Genomic DNA, 13667 nt, shown 5'->3' with positions numbered 1-13667 from the left:
ATCAATTACTTTAAGATAAAAATTCCACTGTCCTCTGAGGGCAATCCTGTCTTAGTGAGTTGCTGTCAATCTAAATGGCCAGTAATACTATAGTCCCAACAATATCAGTTAGGTATGATGTCCACTGTTGGAGTATAGGTTGTGTCACTAGGCCAAAGTGCTAAAGGAAATATAGTGACTGCGTTCTTAGTGAGGGCAACAAGGGACAGACGATAAATGCTGGCCCAGCTATTACTGTCCTTGTCCCATGAGTGAATACAAAAAAAAGCAAGAGCCTTGTTATGTCCGAGGGTCTACCCATCCCTTCCCACACACCATTTCAGAGAGACTGGGGACAGACAGCAGAAAGGTCACCTGTTGGTTTCATGTGCCTCACCCTTTGCCCATTTCCCCACCAGTGAAAAAATCCAGCCCCAAGATCTTACTATCTCCCTACTACTTTGTTATTGATCATTCAAAAAGATGCCTTCATTTTGTCTTGGTATAACCAATATGCGTGAAACTGCATTTATTATAAATTAATTGCTACTTTCCTTTGTCTGACCCAGAATCTTTTATTATCTGTCTTTACTGTTGTACAAATGTTGGTGGCCTCTGTACATTTAGCATACTCCCAACAGCACAATTACTGCAAACAGTGAATACTAGCCTGCCTAAGAGTAATAACTGGAGAGTATCGGTAATAACATGTCTCCTGGATGAACAATATCTGCTAGTTGCAAATGTTTAAGTGTGGACTTGAAGACAGTGCACTGGATTAGGAACTAAGTTCCTACAGCTCTCAAAAGATTCTGTTCTGAAGTAATGTCATGTGAACTTCATTATCAAGGGCTTGATGAAAATTCTGGTCAACAATATCAACTGCATTTCCCTCATCCTCTACCCTCATGATTTCTTTGAAGAAGCAGTGATGTGCATTTCTATTAGCTCCACTTCTTTCCCAGTGATCATAAAGGCAATCTTCCGACTTTTGGTTTTCTGTGACCCCTCAGCCAACTGAGTTTTTTTGTACCTGTTTGCCTTTTCCAATGCCTTTGTAAAGAGTCAGACTCCAGGGATCGCAAACATTTTTATAATTCATTCAGGCGATGTGGGCTTTGGCTGGGCCAGCACTTATTACATATTCCCAGTTGTCTTAGAAAGGTGATGGTGAACTACCTCTTGAAATGCTGCAGACTCCTGGTAGTCAGCGTCCATATCGGCCATCTTCATATCTTGGTCCAGGTGTCTTTGCAGCTGAAATATACCCAGGAGGCGATAATGTTCATCATATTAAAGATCTTTGGGTGAATAAACATCATCAATTGATAAATGTGGCTATGCCAGCATAGAGGATGTTGGCTTAGCAATGAGTGGGTGTGTACTGATACAATAAGGGTGTTCGAGAACTACTGACTTGGTGACCTTGTTTTGAAAGAGCTGCTGTGAATATGAATGAAGGTGTGCAATGTGGCAAAGAACAGTCTTTTCTCATCTGGAATATGTACAAAACACTGCTTTCAGGTGATGCAGCATTATTAGAGCCTCTGCCCCATTAGATGATGGTTTGTGTTATCACATGTCTCACTGAGGACATCTCCCTGGAGTGGATATGAGTCTGATTAGCTTCTTCAATGTAGAAATTGTGAGAGCTTGCTTTTAGTTTGAATGTCCCTACCTGTAGTTTTGCTATTGAATATACAGACACGAAGGTTACAGAACACTCGTCTCTTTTCTTTAATCACCCTAAAATGAATATTATTTGGATTGGGAGCTCTATTAATTTTTTTCTAACCTGTGGAAGGCATTACTACGTGTTTTAGTATTAAATTATTCAACACAGAGCCATTATAGCTAAGTGTTTGTGAAGAAAATGACTTTATATTGAAGAGCTCCCTTTGGTCATTCTTCTTTATAAAGCCTGTGTATAATTGTAAAGTTTGGTTTTGACACTTTGTTATTCACAACTCTGTTAAAGTTTGACCAGAAGGAGAAAACTACTTTTCTCGGCACCAGGAAAGACTACTGGGATTACTTCTGCAACTGTTTAGCCAAGGTGAAAGGAGCTAATGATGGAATTCGCTTTGTGAAGTCTATCCCAGAGGTAAGATGAAATTCCCCAGTGGTCAATGAATCTTTTCTCAGTATTTTGGGTAATTATGCTATTTGTTTCATAACTTGTTCTGGATTGCAAACAAGAGATTTTCTGTATTTCTTTTTGAAAGTAGTAAAGAGTTTGCTTGAATATTTTGGAGTGATACTTCTGATGGTTTCCTAGCAATAATTTGATCTTTATTACTGTGTCTTTAGCTCTGAATTGTTTTTATGTTATAACTCTTTACTCTACTCTGCAAAGCCCTTAGTTTAAAAAAAATCATAAAATACTGGGAAATCTTACCTGTTGCATGAAAATGGTTCATTTTCAGAGAATAACCAATTTCCCTCAATGCCTTCTTATAACATACATATGATTCTCACTTGTACTCATTAGTGTAATTATTAAGATAAAGCTAATTGTATTTATCTAACCAGAAACTCTAAATTTAGAGAGATCATTAATAGGGAATCTGCTGTAGGATTGGGATCTTGTCTGGAAAGCTGTGATCTCTTTGAATTCTTTCTCAGCTGACTCTGATACATGCCTAAGACCCTTCTTCAGTTATATTAGCTGTGCCTGACCATACAATCTTTTCATCTTGTGACTTTGGAAACAAGATTCCTTTGTGTTCCTCCAGTTGGACCCTCTTTATCTTGACGCTGCTTATTTGTCTGTTTTTCAGTCAATGTGGTCTGTGAAACACTTTTTTTCCTGGAGTATTTATGGTTATTCGTTCAAACTTTCATTGTGCTTTCTGCTGAAATCTGGCTTTAGCTATGTGTCCAATACCTGAAATTCCCAATCTCCAGAGTTGTTGTCGCATTGGGTTTTTGGACTAATTTATCCAGGGTGTACATTATTGTACCAAGCCCCACATTTACCTTTTGAAGGTTTAACTTTCCGGAAGTCTGAAGTTTGTGTTGTTGCAAGAAACACCAGTGTCTGTCTGGCACTTCATATTAACTTGACACTTTGTCTGCTGTCTTCAGTGTGATAGTTACAAACCATTTATTGAATCATCTAAAACTCATCTGACTTCTCACCAGTTGCCACACTTGACTCACCCAAATTGTTGTCTGACATCTTTATAGCAATCATCTTTATCACATTCATTGGCTTGTTTTGTCTACTTCCTAGTTAAACATTTGTATGCAAGATGGTATAGCTTCTTCCAGTCTTTTTGCTTTTGCCTGCATTGTTGCATGTTGTAAAGTGTAAGCTATTCTTCAGCATGGTGTACAGATCTTGGCTTTTCCTCCACATTGTTGGATAAACTTCCCTGCTCTCTCATGTACGTACTGTATCTGTTTGTTTACAAACAGAGAGCTTCTAACATGTTTATAATCGCTTCCAGAGTCAGATTCTATTCTTCTAGTAGTCATGTTCTCATTGAAAGATCTCATTTATGTCTAAGATAATTCTGTATTTTATTAGCTCATCTTTTAGGTGGACTTATTCATAGGTTACTAGAAATTGAGTTAATTAGATTATATATCAATTGACTCCATTAGGGACCAAGAGGAAAAACATTGAACACATTCCATTCATACATAACATTCACTTGAGATTCAAAATATGCCTATAAAGCTTTTAAAATTTCTGCTTTGTATTTTAGGGTGTAGTATATTTTGAACGAATCTCATCTCAACAGTGATAAAAATGTAGCAATATGTACCTGATTTGGTTGGCTCCACGAATCTGTAGATATTGCATAATTCTGCCATTGTGCATGAAAGATCTTCCAGTTTTTCTTCCAATCCCTTGTCATTTGAACAGGAGGTTGTATGAGAAAAGCTGCAGCAGTGTTTTCTGTCAGCAGCAACTGCAGGCAACTGTGCAGGTGCACTCTATGGGTAATGTGTGGTTCCAAACGTTAACGTCACCATGTCGATTTCACATGTGACGTGACTTGCAAATGCTTTCCCCTCTTCTGTCACCCTTTCTGGCTCCACTGCACACTCTTGCCCATTTTCTCCCTCATCCCAGCTCTCTGTTGTCCCCCTGCCATCTCCCCTCCAGTTCTCTTTCAAATACCATTCCCCTCAGCCACCATCCTGATCTCTTTGCCCCCTCCCTGGTTGTGTTCCCCTGAAAACAGCATGCAGATATTTAAAATGGCACAATCTCAGCAGGTCTCTTTCCAGCATTTTCTCATTTAATTTCAGATTCCAGCATCCGAAGTAATTTGCTTTTAAAATGGCACAAATCTGTATCAGCAAATCCAGACTTTCTGTGGATGAGTATTTCAATTGCGGCATGCCTTGATCTTTGTTTCTTTCCTATTGGCAGCATGCATCTTTGCACTGATCCGTGTCTCCCTGTCAGTGGCTGTACTTGTTTACAGCACTTCAGTACTCGTCTCAATGCCTTCCCTGACTCCATGTTTTGATTGTACCATCCAGCGGTGTATTCCCTATGAGGACTTTATTGTAAAGTGCCAGCCTGAAGGGTGCGTGCCTCATGGTGGAGGTAACATGATTACAGCAAAGTGGGAAAGGAATCATTTATACACGATTGCATTTCAATTCAAACAGAGACAGTAGCTGCTGCCAGGAATGTAATCACCCGAGGCCTTGGACCCCAGGCCACAGGTAGGTGATGGTAGAAGGGGAGGTCATGGGATGAAGAATTGGGGACGGTGCTAGGCTCTTACTCAGTATGCCTCACCCTCCTAATGCCAAGCCCCTTGATCAGACTCCAGTACAATCAAAAAAGCTCCGCATGGGTTTCTGCTCCTTGCAAGGTGAGTTCTTCACCTTACTCTCCCCACTGCTGCTAACCCTGGCAGGGCGAGGCCATTAAATGGGCATTAATAAGTATTGATGACTATGTAGTTATGCCTCTTCATTGTGGGACTGCTTTTATCTGAGTATGGTAAATTCTTTTAATTAAATATTGCTTTTTTTAAAAATAAAGCTGAAAACCTCTCTTGGGAAAGGTCGAGCATTTATTCGGTATTCCTTGGTCCATCAACGCCTGGCTGATACGGTCCAGCAATGCTTGATGAATGTAAAAGTCACAAGGTGAGCTACAGACATTTGAATTGTTCAGATTACACCGCAAATGGGGGATTTATTAAAGTGGTTAATAATAATTCAGGTTTTGCTTCCTGTTTAAGCTTATTACAAAGAAAGTTCTGTGGGCATTATTCTACGTTCTTCCTCAATAACAAAATTTAAAAATCTCTCCTTACTTTGAGTTTATTGGGTGTGCATTAGGGACTATATAGTAGCTACGCTTAATGTTTCAGGTGTTGTTTTGTCTAAATATGCATTAGAATCTGTGGTATTTCTTTTATTAAATAGGTGAACCATAGAATGATTGATTAGCAAGCTAACACTGACTGTATACTTGCGTTGATCTCCATTGTTTGCAAGACTAACTGATATCCAGTGCCCTGGGCCAGGGAAGAAGAAAATCAATCACAGTTATGTTCTTGTACCCAGTCATTGTTCACTGCGGTTGCTGGAATGCACATGAGTGGATGCTGAGTGTCTGCAGACTTGGCTGTAACACCCAGTGCAGTTGGGTTGTTTGGTCTCTTTCATTGTCTCGACTTGCAGTTATATCTAACCAATTGTGTGAAATACCTGTGGGAAGTATTCATCAGGATGGAATTCCAGGGAGGGACTATTTGGCAGAAAAAGAAAGTGGTAAAATCTGATATTCTGTAAGTTACGTGTTGGTATGCACATAATGCCCCTGCCAATGATACAACCACCTAAAGGAACAAGGAAGACAGGCACATGGGAGCACAACCACCTACCTGCTAGATCCCCTCCAAATGTTACACAGTATCCTTATTTGAAAATACGTGGGAGTTCCTTCAGTATCACTAAGTCAAATTCCTGAGTTCATTACTTAACAACTCTGTGAGTCTAAGTGCATTTCATAGTCGACAGTGTTTCAACAAGCTGACACACCACTACCTTCTCAAGGACAGTTAGGAATGGTCAGTAAACACCTGTCTAACCAGTGACACCCACATGCCATGATGGAATAAATTCAAAAGTTCCATTGTTTGCAGCCAGTTAGGAACATAGGGATAGGAGTAGGCCATTAATCCTCTCGAGCCTGTTCCACCTTCAGTGAGATCCTGCCTGATCTGTGGCTTAATTTCATATACATGCCCTTGGCCCATTCCCTTTCATACTTTTGCTTTACAAAACCTATCCACTTTAGATTTAAAATTAACAACTGATCTTGCATCCACTGCATGCGAGGAAGAGAGTTCCAAACATTACCAGAGGAAGTGGTGGAGGTTAGTACAATTGTGACATTTAAGGGTTGAAAATCACACAACACCAGGTTATAGTCCAACAGGTTTGTTTGGGGGGAAATGGGCTTTTTGAGCACTGCTCATTCATCAGGTAGCTACCTGGCAGGGGAGCAGTGTTCCAAAGGCTTGTACTTTCAAGTGGACCTGTTGGCTTATAACATGGTGTTGTGTGATTTTCAACTCCAAGACCAGCAACTCCACAACATTTGAAAGGCATCTGGATGGGTATATGAATAGGAAGGGTTTAGAGAGATATGGGCCAAATGCTGGCAAATGGGACTAAATTATTTTAGGATATCTGATCAGCATGGATGAGTTGGATCAAAGGTTCTGTTTTTATGCTGTACAGCTCTATGGCTCTAAAAGAAGACATCTTTTGAAAGGAAATTTGTGCACACCTGATTCACACAATAGGATATATTATTGGACAGAACTGAAATAAATGAACACGGTTATACATTCATTGTAAAAGTCATTATGTGGGTAAGGATTACTTTGATCCCTCTTGACACAAACAGGTTTGTTAAAAACATAGAGTACAATTTGCAGTTATAGCTAATTATACAGTCTCCTGTTAGCATGTGTCTTGCTGGACTGCTTACGGATGTTGGTCATGTGGTTTACATTCTGGTCCTTGGTTTAATAGTAAATCAAACTTGTAAAACAGCACAGCTCTTGAAACACCAACTCAACATCCCCTTTTATCCAAGATGCACACAGTGGAAATATGTCAATGAAGATCTGAAGCATTAGCCAGGTTATGAAGTTTTGGTTTCTCACCAATTTTGTCAAAGTCAGATACATTAGGGATTCCTTATGATCTAAAAGTTTGTAAGTAATTCTGTAGCAAATTTGAACCAAGGGACTCAGAATCTCATGAGGGTGTAGGGGTTCTTTGCATTGCTGTGGTTGGTGACTATTCGAGGCCTGCATATTCTCCATGTCATTTCTGTAATTGGTGATCCCATGGTATTATAATATCCTGTGCCAGACAGCATAATCTCTCAATGTATACATCTCCTTGATTAGGTGTGACAACATGTTATAGTGAAGAGTTATAGATGAAAACACTTGCTTGCCTTGAAAAAGCAAACCTAGGTCATCTTTTGTGGTCAAAAGCATCTGAATGTGTCTGCCAACTGATTTATCATCTCAGCCCATGATTACATGATAACATTAATCATACTTTCGGTTATAGATTGTTAGCTGTTTCATCTTGAGGTCAGTTGCACTCATGCTGAACGTAAATCATTTGATGAACTTTAAGCACATCTTCCACCTCAATGTCCACATTGTCAACTTGTTTAGTGAGTGGAATTTCTGCTTTCTTATTTGGGTTTGGCCAACTGCTTAATGTGTCCAAGGTGACCTTTTGGCAGCAGATTTGTCTGATACACTGATGTCATTATCACTGTACTCTTACTAGAAGTTGTAATATTTTAGGTGGTGCATACATGGTCTGTGCCAAATCATTTCCAACAGCTAATGAGCTGTTTCCATGCTGAAATGCAAACCAAACCGATATGTGTGGTGTCCTCTGATACTGGATGGTAGAGCAAGTGTTCCACATACTATGTTTGAATGATTGCATTTTGGATCCAAATGCAACTAATTTTCGTCTTGCAGGAGACACACTCCAAAGCCTTTGAGATGTGCTCAGTTCTAGGATTGTCATAGAAATAATGTGATAGAGGTCTACACCACCAAAAAACTCCCTTCCACCTATTGAGCTCACACCAGTCACAAATAACCTCATAATTAATCTAATCCCATTTTCAAGCAATTGGCCTATAGCCTTACATGCTGTAGCATCACAAGTATACATCTAAATGCTTCCTAAATGTTATGAGGGTTTCTGCTCGATCACCTCCAGCCCCTGACCTTAAATCTATGCCCACTTATCATTGAACCCGCCATAAAGGGGAAACATTTCTTCCTCTCTGTCCATCTGCACCCCCCCAATAATTTTAGGCATCTCAATCAGGTTACCCCCACCATCCCCCAGCCTCAACCTCTTCTACTGCAAGGATCCCTCTTTTTTTCATAACTAAAACTCAGGCAGCAATCTAATAAATCTCTTCTGCATTCTGTCCAATGTAATCACATTACTCCGATAATGTGGATTCCAGAAGTGCACACAATACTCTACCTGTGCCAAATCAACATTTTATACAGTCCCAGGCTATCCTCCCTGCCCTTAAACTCCATGCCTCGGCTAAGAAAGACAAGGATCCCATATGCCTTCTGAATGATTTTATTTATCTGTCCTGCTACCTTAATGGGACCGGTAAACATACACACCAAGGCCCCTCTGATCTTTGGAGCTTAACATTCAACATGTATTCCTTTGCCTTGTTTTCCCAGGTTCAGTTCCATTTGCCACTGATCAGTCCATCTTCCCATCCTGTCTACATCCCCCCCAACCAAATAAAATCTGCAAATTTATTGATCAACCCTCCTCCTTTCAAGTCTAAATTCCTTATATGCACCACAAATAACAAGGGTCCCAACATTGATCCCTGCAGAAGGTCAGAGATGTCTACTATCTTGGGTATTGTAAAATATTAAGCTTCTGCTGGCTATGCTTGTTTGCATGATTCAGAAGCATGATTCTTTTGCCATATATAAGGTATATCTCTCTGTAAGAGTCCTCTTTGTGAAGATACCATGTTAGAAAAATTTAGTATGTTTGGTGCTACAACACTAAAAAATATGGATCAAATTGAGGTCTTCTTTATCTGCTATATAAGATACGTGTGCCTTATATCTCTGATTTTGTCTGAGTCAGAATCGATTCTACAACTTAAATAAATGGAAGTTCACCTGACATTCTTCATCTGACACCTTTTGCTATTAACGATGATTCCTTCACAATGTGTTACTACCATTAGTGAGTGTAGATTTCAGTATGGCCTTGGTTGATTTTGCCCAACATCATAATATCATAAAGCCAGAAGACCATAAGACATTAGACTAAATGGTCTGCTTCTGCTCTATCAAATGTGGGCCACAATTCGATGAGTTTGCAGCTAATCTGATAATCCCCAACTCCATTTTCTTGCCTTTTTGCAAAACTTCATTTTCTCCATTCCTTTAATAATTAAAATATTTTCTCGACATTTAATATACTCAATGACCTAACCTTTACAGCTCTCTGTTATAAAGAATTCTACAGATTCGCTAACCTCTTAGAAAGGAAATTCCTCCTCATCTTTGTCTTAAACTCAGAATAAGGGATTGCCCATTTATGCCCTCTGATCCTAGACTCTGCTATAAGTGGAAATCACCATGAGTGCACATACCTGTAACACATTCATTGGAAACAATATCTTCTAAATGATGTTCTGAAGGTTGTGATTTCCCCAAATTATTTTGCCAAGTATCTGTATCATCGATAGTCATAAGTTAGGTGCCGGAAGACTGGAGGTTGGCTAACATGGCATCACTATTTAGGAAAGGTGGTAAGGAAATGCCAAGGAACTATAGACCGGTGAGCCTGACATCAGTGGTGGGTAAGTTGTTGAAGTGAATCCTGAGGGACAGGATTTACATATATTTGGAAAAGCAAGGACTGATTGGGAAGATTCAGCATGGCTTTTTGCATGGGAAATCATGTCTCACAAACTTGGTTTTTTGAAGAAGTAACAAAGAAGATTGATGAGGGCAGAGCGGTAGATGTGATCTATTAGGCGTTCGACAAGGTTCTTCATGGTAGACCAGTTAGCATGGTTGGATCTCATGGAATATAGGGCGAATTAGCCACTTGGATACAAAACTGGCTTTCAGCTTCTGTTACGTATAATTTTTAAGGTTTATATATAATATGGGTTATGTAGCCCCAATTATGAGGAATTAACATTGCTTTTTAATGCAGCATGTGGTTGTAATCTGGAATGCACAGTCTGAAAGAGTGATGGAAGCAGATTCAATCATAACTTTCAAAAGGGAATTAGATTAATATCAAGTCTCTGGGAAAATGGCTCTTTTGAATGGCTGGTGATGGAACAGTGGGCTGAAACACTTCTTGAATGGTATCATTATGATTTTCATGATGAGAATTTGTGTTTGGGTTTAGTCTGTGGAAACAAATTTACTGAGGACTAGTTTAATTTCCGATAAAATAATCAGTTTGTGATAAGGCTCTGGAAGGGATCTGAATGAATTGTCATTATATATTGCTTATTTGTGCAAGCGTGATAATTACCTTCCTGGTAAACTATGGTAACAAGAATGGTCTCTTGTTAGCTTTCTAAGTGTCTCAAGAACACTTTGCAAAACCTTTTTGTTTTTTATGATATAAATTTTGTTTGTGATCTTACCAAGTCATTTTCTGTTCTCAAATTTTAAAGTGACTGGTACTATGTCCGCAGTCCATTGCTGATATCTCATCTCGGTTCTGACATTATCGATCACCTCTATGAGCTGAATGAAGTGCAGTTTGACTTGGCTTCTAGAGGACACGATTTGGATGCTTCTTGGCCAACATTCGCACGGTAAGGCACACCCATTTGCATTGGGTCGGATAATTGATGTTTTATCAGTTGAAATTGAGTATTTGTATTGTAATGTATTAAAGTGGCCTTTGTACTGCAGTGGACATTAGTCCTGCTAATGGTGCTGTCACTGTTTAGAATGATTATTGGTTATTAAGTGAAATGTGAACCAGACCAAATGCATAGATCGCAGTGTTTTAACTTAGAAACTTTATTAGTGATCTTAATTCGACTACAAAGTTTGGGGCAGAAGAGATGGGGGTTAAAGAGTTTAATAAAACTCTTAAAGCTAAAGAGCTGAAGATGCTCCCGCCATTGTTAGGAAAAGAAAGGGTGTAGTGAGCGAAATGTTTGGCAGGAGACAGAAGCATGAAGAAAATTTCAGATGCCAGTCCGGTTGATCAACAAAGCAATTTAAAATTAACACCTTGGAAGGCAGGTAAATGAACTGGCAACCAAAGTATTGGATATGAAGCACACTGGGTCAAATTTTTAAATGGTCATCAAGGCGGGACTGAAGGCAGAATTTCCCACAATTTTCCTCCACCAGCTAGTCGGCCAGTCTTCTGTGATGATTAATAACCTGGGCCATTTTCATTCAGGACCTTTTGGGGTTTGATTACTGTCTATCCACAAGGAGTGAGAGAATAATTAAGTCTAATAAATGGTATAAGGAGAGAACACTCCACATGCAAACTGAAAATTTTTAGACAGCTTGCAGACCCCCACTTTCTAGGGGGGATATTAAAAACGAAGCTGAAATGCAGCCAATGGAAGAAGGCAACCTTGCAGTTTGAGACCATGGAGGGAGGAGCAGGTGGTGCCATGCCCCATCCAGCTGGGGAGATGCTTCCCATGCCCTAGCGAATGAGCTAAAGCCATAGTTGCTGGCTGTCAGTCGAGGGGATGGTCCTCACTCCCCTAGGAGCAGTGACCTTTTTGATGGTAAAATCTCATTGGGAGTGCCTTTATATTAAGCGTCCTCTCTTCCTTACCCACCCACCCAATGAGCAGCTCCTGTCTCAGGCAGTGGAGCACCTGAACTCTTACTGTGAGAGGAATTTCCATTGAGCATGAAGCTTTGGGTGTTTGTCTCCATTCTGATTTGGAGGTGATTGCACCCTGACCAATAATTATCCAGCTCGTTAAGAATTATGTTGGGCGTCAGGTACTGATCAGACATGATATCAGGACCTGGAAATGTACCCGACATTGGGCAGAATATTTGTTCTGTTAGGATCCCAATGTGTCAAACATTTTTGATGAGTTATGGAAGGAAGTATCTGGCAGGAAAATGTTGAAAATGAGAGAGTACCAATCGGACAGCAATATTTAATGCTAGCTTCGAGCAATTTCTTTCCTTTTATCTGTGTCTGTACAGCCTGTAAAGTTCAGAACGCAGGACACACTTTCAAAATGCTTTCAGCTTCTTTTGTTTCTCTTTATGTATTTGTGCTTTGATGTTTGGTGATCTGAATAGCACTCAGTATGGAAGTAATGCTCTCTGTCCAACCTATTAAATCAGGAATTTACTGCAGAACAGGGAAATGATTTGTAATTATGAAACAGGAATGTTGAATTGGGAAGTACGTCACATGAGTTATGTTTTAAAGATACATATTGTTCTGTGGTTTTGTTTTTATTTTTGCAAAAGAAAGGTAAATAGTAAATTCAGTTGAAAAACGCATCAATGTGCACATCTATATGTATAATACTTGCTATATAGAATCCCTGCAGTTTGGAAACAAGCCATTTTGCCCAACAAGTCCACGCTGACCCTTCGAAGAGTATCCCAACGAGACCCATTCCCCTACCCTATTATTCTACGTTTCCCCTGACTAATGCACCTAACCTACACATCCCTCAACATTATGGACAATTTAGCATGGCCAGCCCACCTAATCTGCACTTCTTTGGACTGTGGGAAGAAACCGGAGCACCCGGTGGAAACCCACGCTGACATAGGGAGAATGTACAAACTACACACAGACAGTTGCCAGAAGCTGGATTTGAACCCAGTCCCTAGTGCTGTGAGGTAGCAGTGCTACCCACTGAGCCACTGTGATGCCTATATATTGCTGTAGAATTACCCTGGAAGGGTAAAATACTATAGAAATTTGAACAACAGATGAAGCTAGTGAGTTCCTGCTGCAGCTGCACAGTAGCAACACAAAAGGTGTAGCTGCAGCAGGAACTCACTAGCTTCATCTGTTGTACAGGATGCTTTGTCAAACCAAAATCACCCTTTGTCTACTGCACAGATGAGTCAAGTATATGAATTTCAATGCTGATGCTTTGCAGGTGGCTGTAGATCTCAACAACTGGCAGATCATATCAAACAGCACCTCCCTTTGGCTGTTTGCAATTCGCAGAGTATTGACTACACTTGGTTAATTGTAAATGTTATATTAAGGAATAAGTAGGCCAACGATAGAAAAAGTGTTTGTATTGCCAAAGTGTTTTCTGAAAGCTATAATTTCCAAACTGACAAGTGAAAGAACATGACAAAATCTGTTTGGATCTCTGACTTTCATTTAGCTAGATGTACGCTGAATTATTCAACTGATTGCATGGGTGAAATAGTGAACTATAGGGTTTGGAAGTCAAGGTCATCCAGCGCAGAAACAGACCCTTTAGTCCAGCTCATCTATGCTGACCATGTTTCCCAAACCAAACTAGCCCCATTTGCCTGCATTTGGCCCATATCCCTCTAAACCTTTTCCTATTCATCTACCTGTCCAAATGGTTTTAAATGTTATAACTGTACCTACATCTGTCGCTTCCCTTGGCCGTTCATTCCATATACAAACCACCCTCT

General features: G+C 39.9%; 1 protein-coding gene across 5 annotated transcripts in view; it reads left to right on the top strand.

The window, feature by feature from the left end:
- The window catches only part of fyco1a (FYVE and coiled-coil domain autophagy adaptor 1a), a 170841-nt gene that overhangs the window by 12949 nt on the left and 144225 nt on the right, over positions 1 to 13667 (top strand). For all 5 annotated transcript variants that reach the window (XM_072560486.1, XM_072560488.1, XM_072560484.1 and 2 more), the window contains 3 exons: positions 1958 to 2083; positions 4994 to 5100; positions 10706 to 10849. In XM_072560486.1, coding sequence (XP_072416587.1) covers positions 1958 to 2083; positions 4994 to 5100; positions 10706 to 10849 — 377 coding nt within the window. The remainder of the gene's footprint in view (positions 1 to 1957; positions 2084 to 4993; positions 5101 to 10705; positions 10850 to 13667) is intronic.

Source organism: Chiloscyllium punctatum, chromosome 41, assembly GCF_047496795.1.
Source record: "Chiloscyllium punctatum isolate Juve2018m chromosome 41, sChiPun1.3, whole genome shotgun sequence".
NCBI classification, from domain to species: Eukaryota; Metazoa; Chordata; class Chondrichthyes; order Orectolobiformes; family Hemiscylliidae; genus Chiloscyllium; species Chiloscyllium punctatum.
The sequence above is the reverse complement of the archived record's forward strand: the minus strand, read 5'-3'. Positions and strand labels throughout refer to the sequence as shown.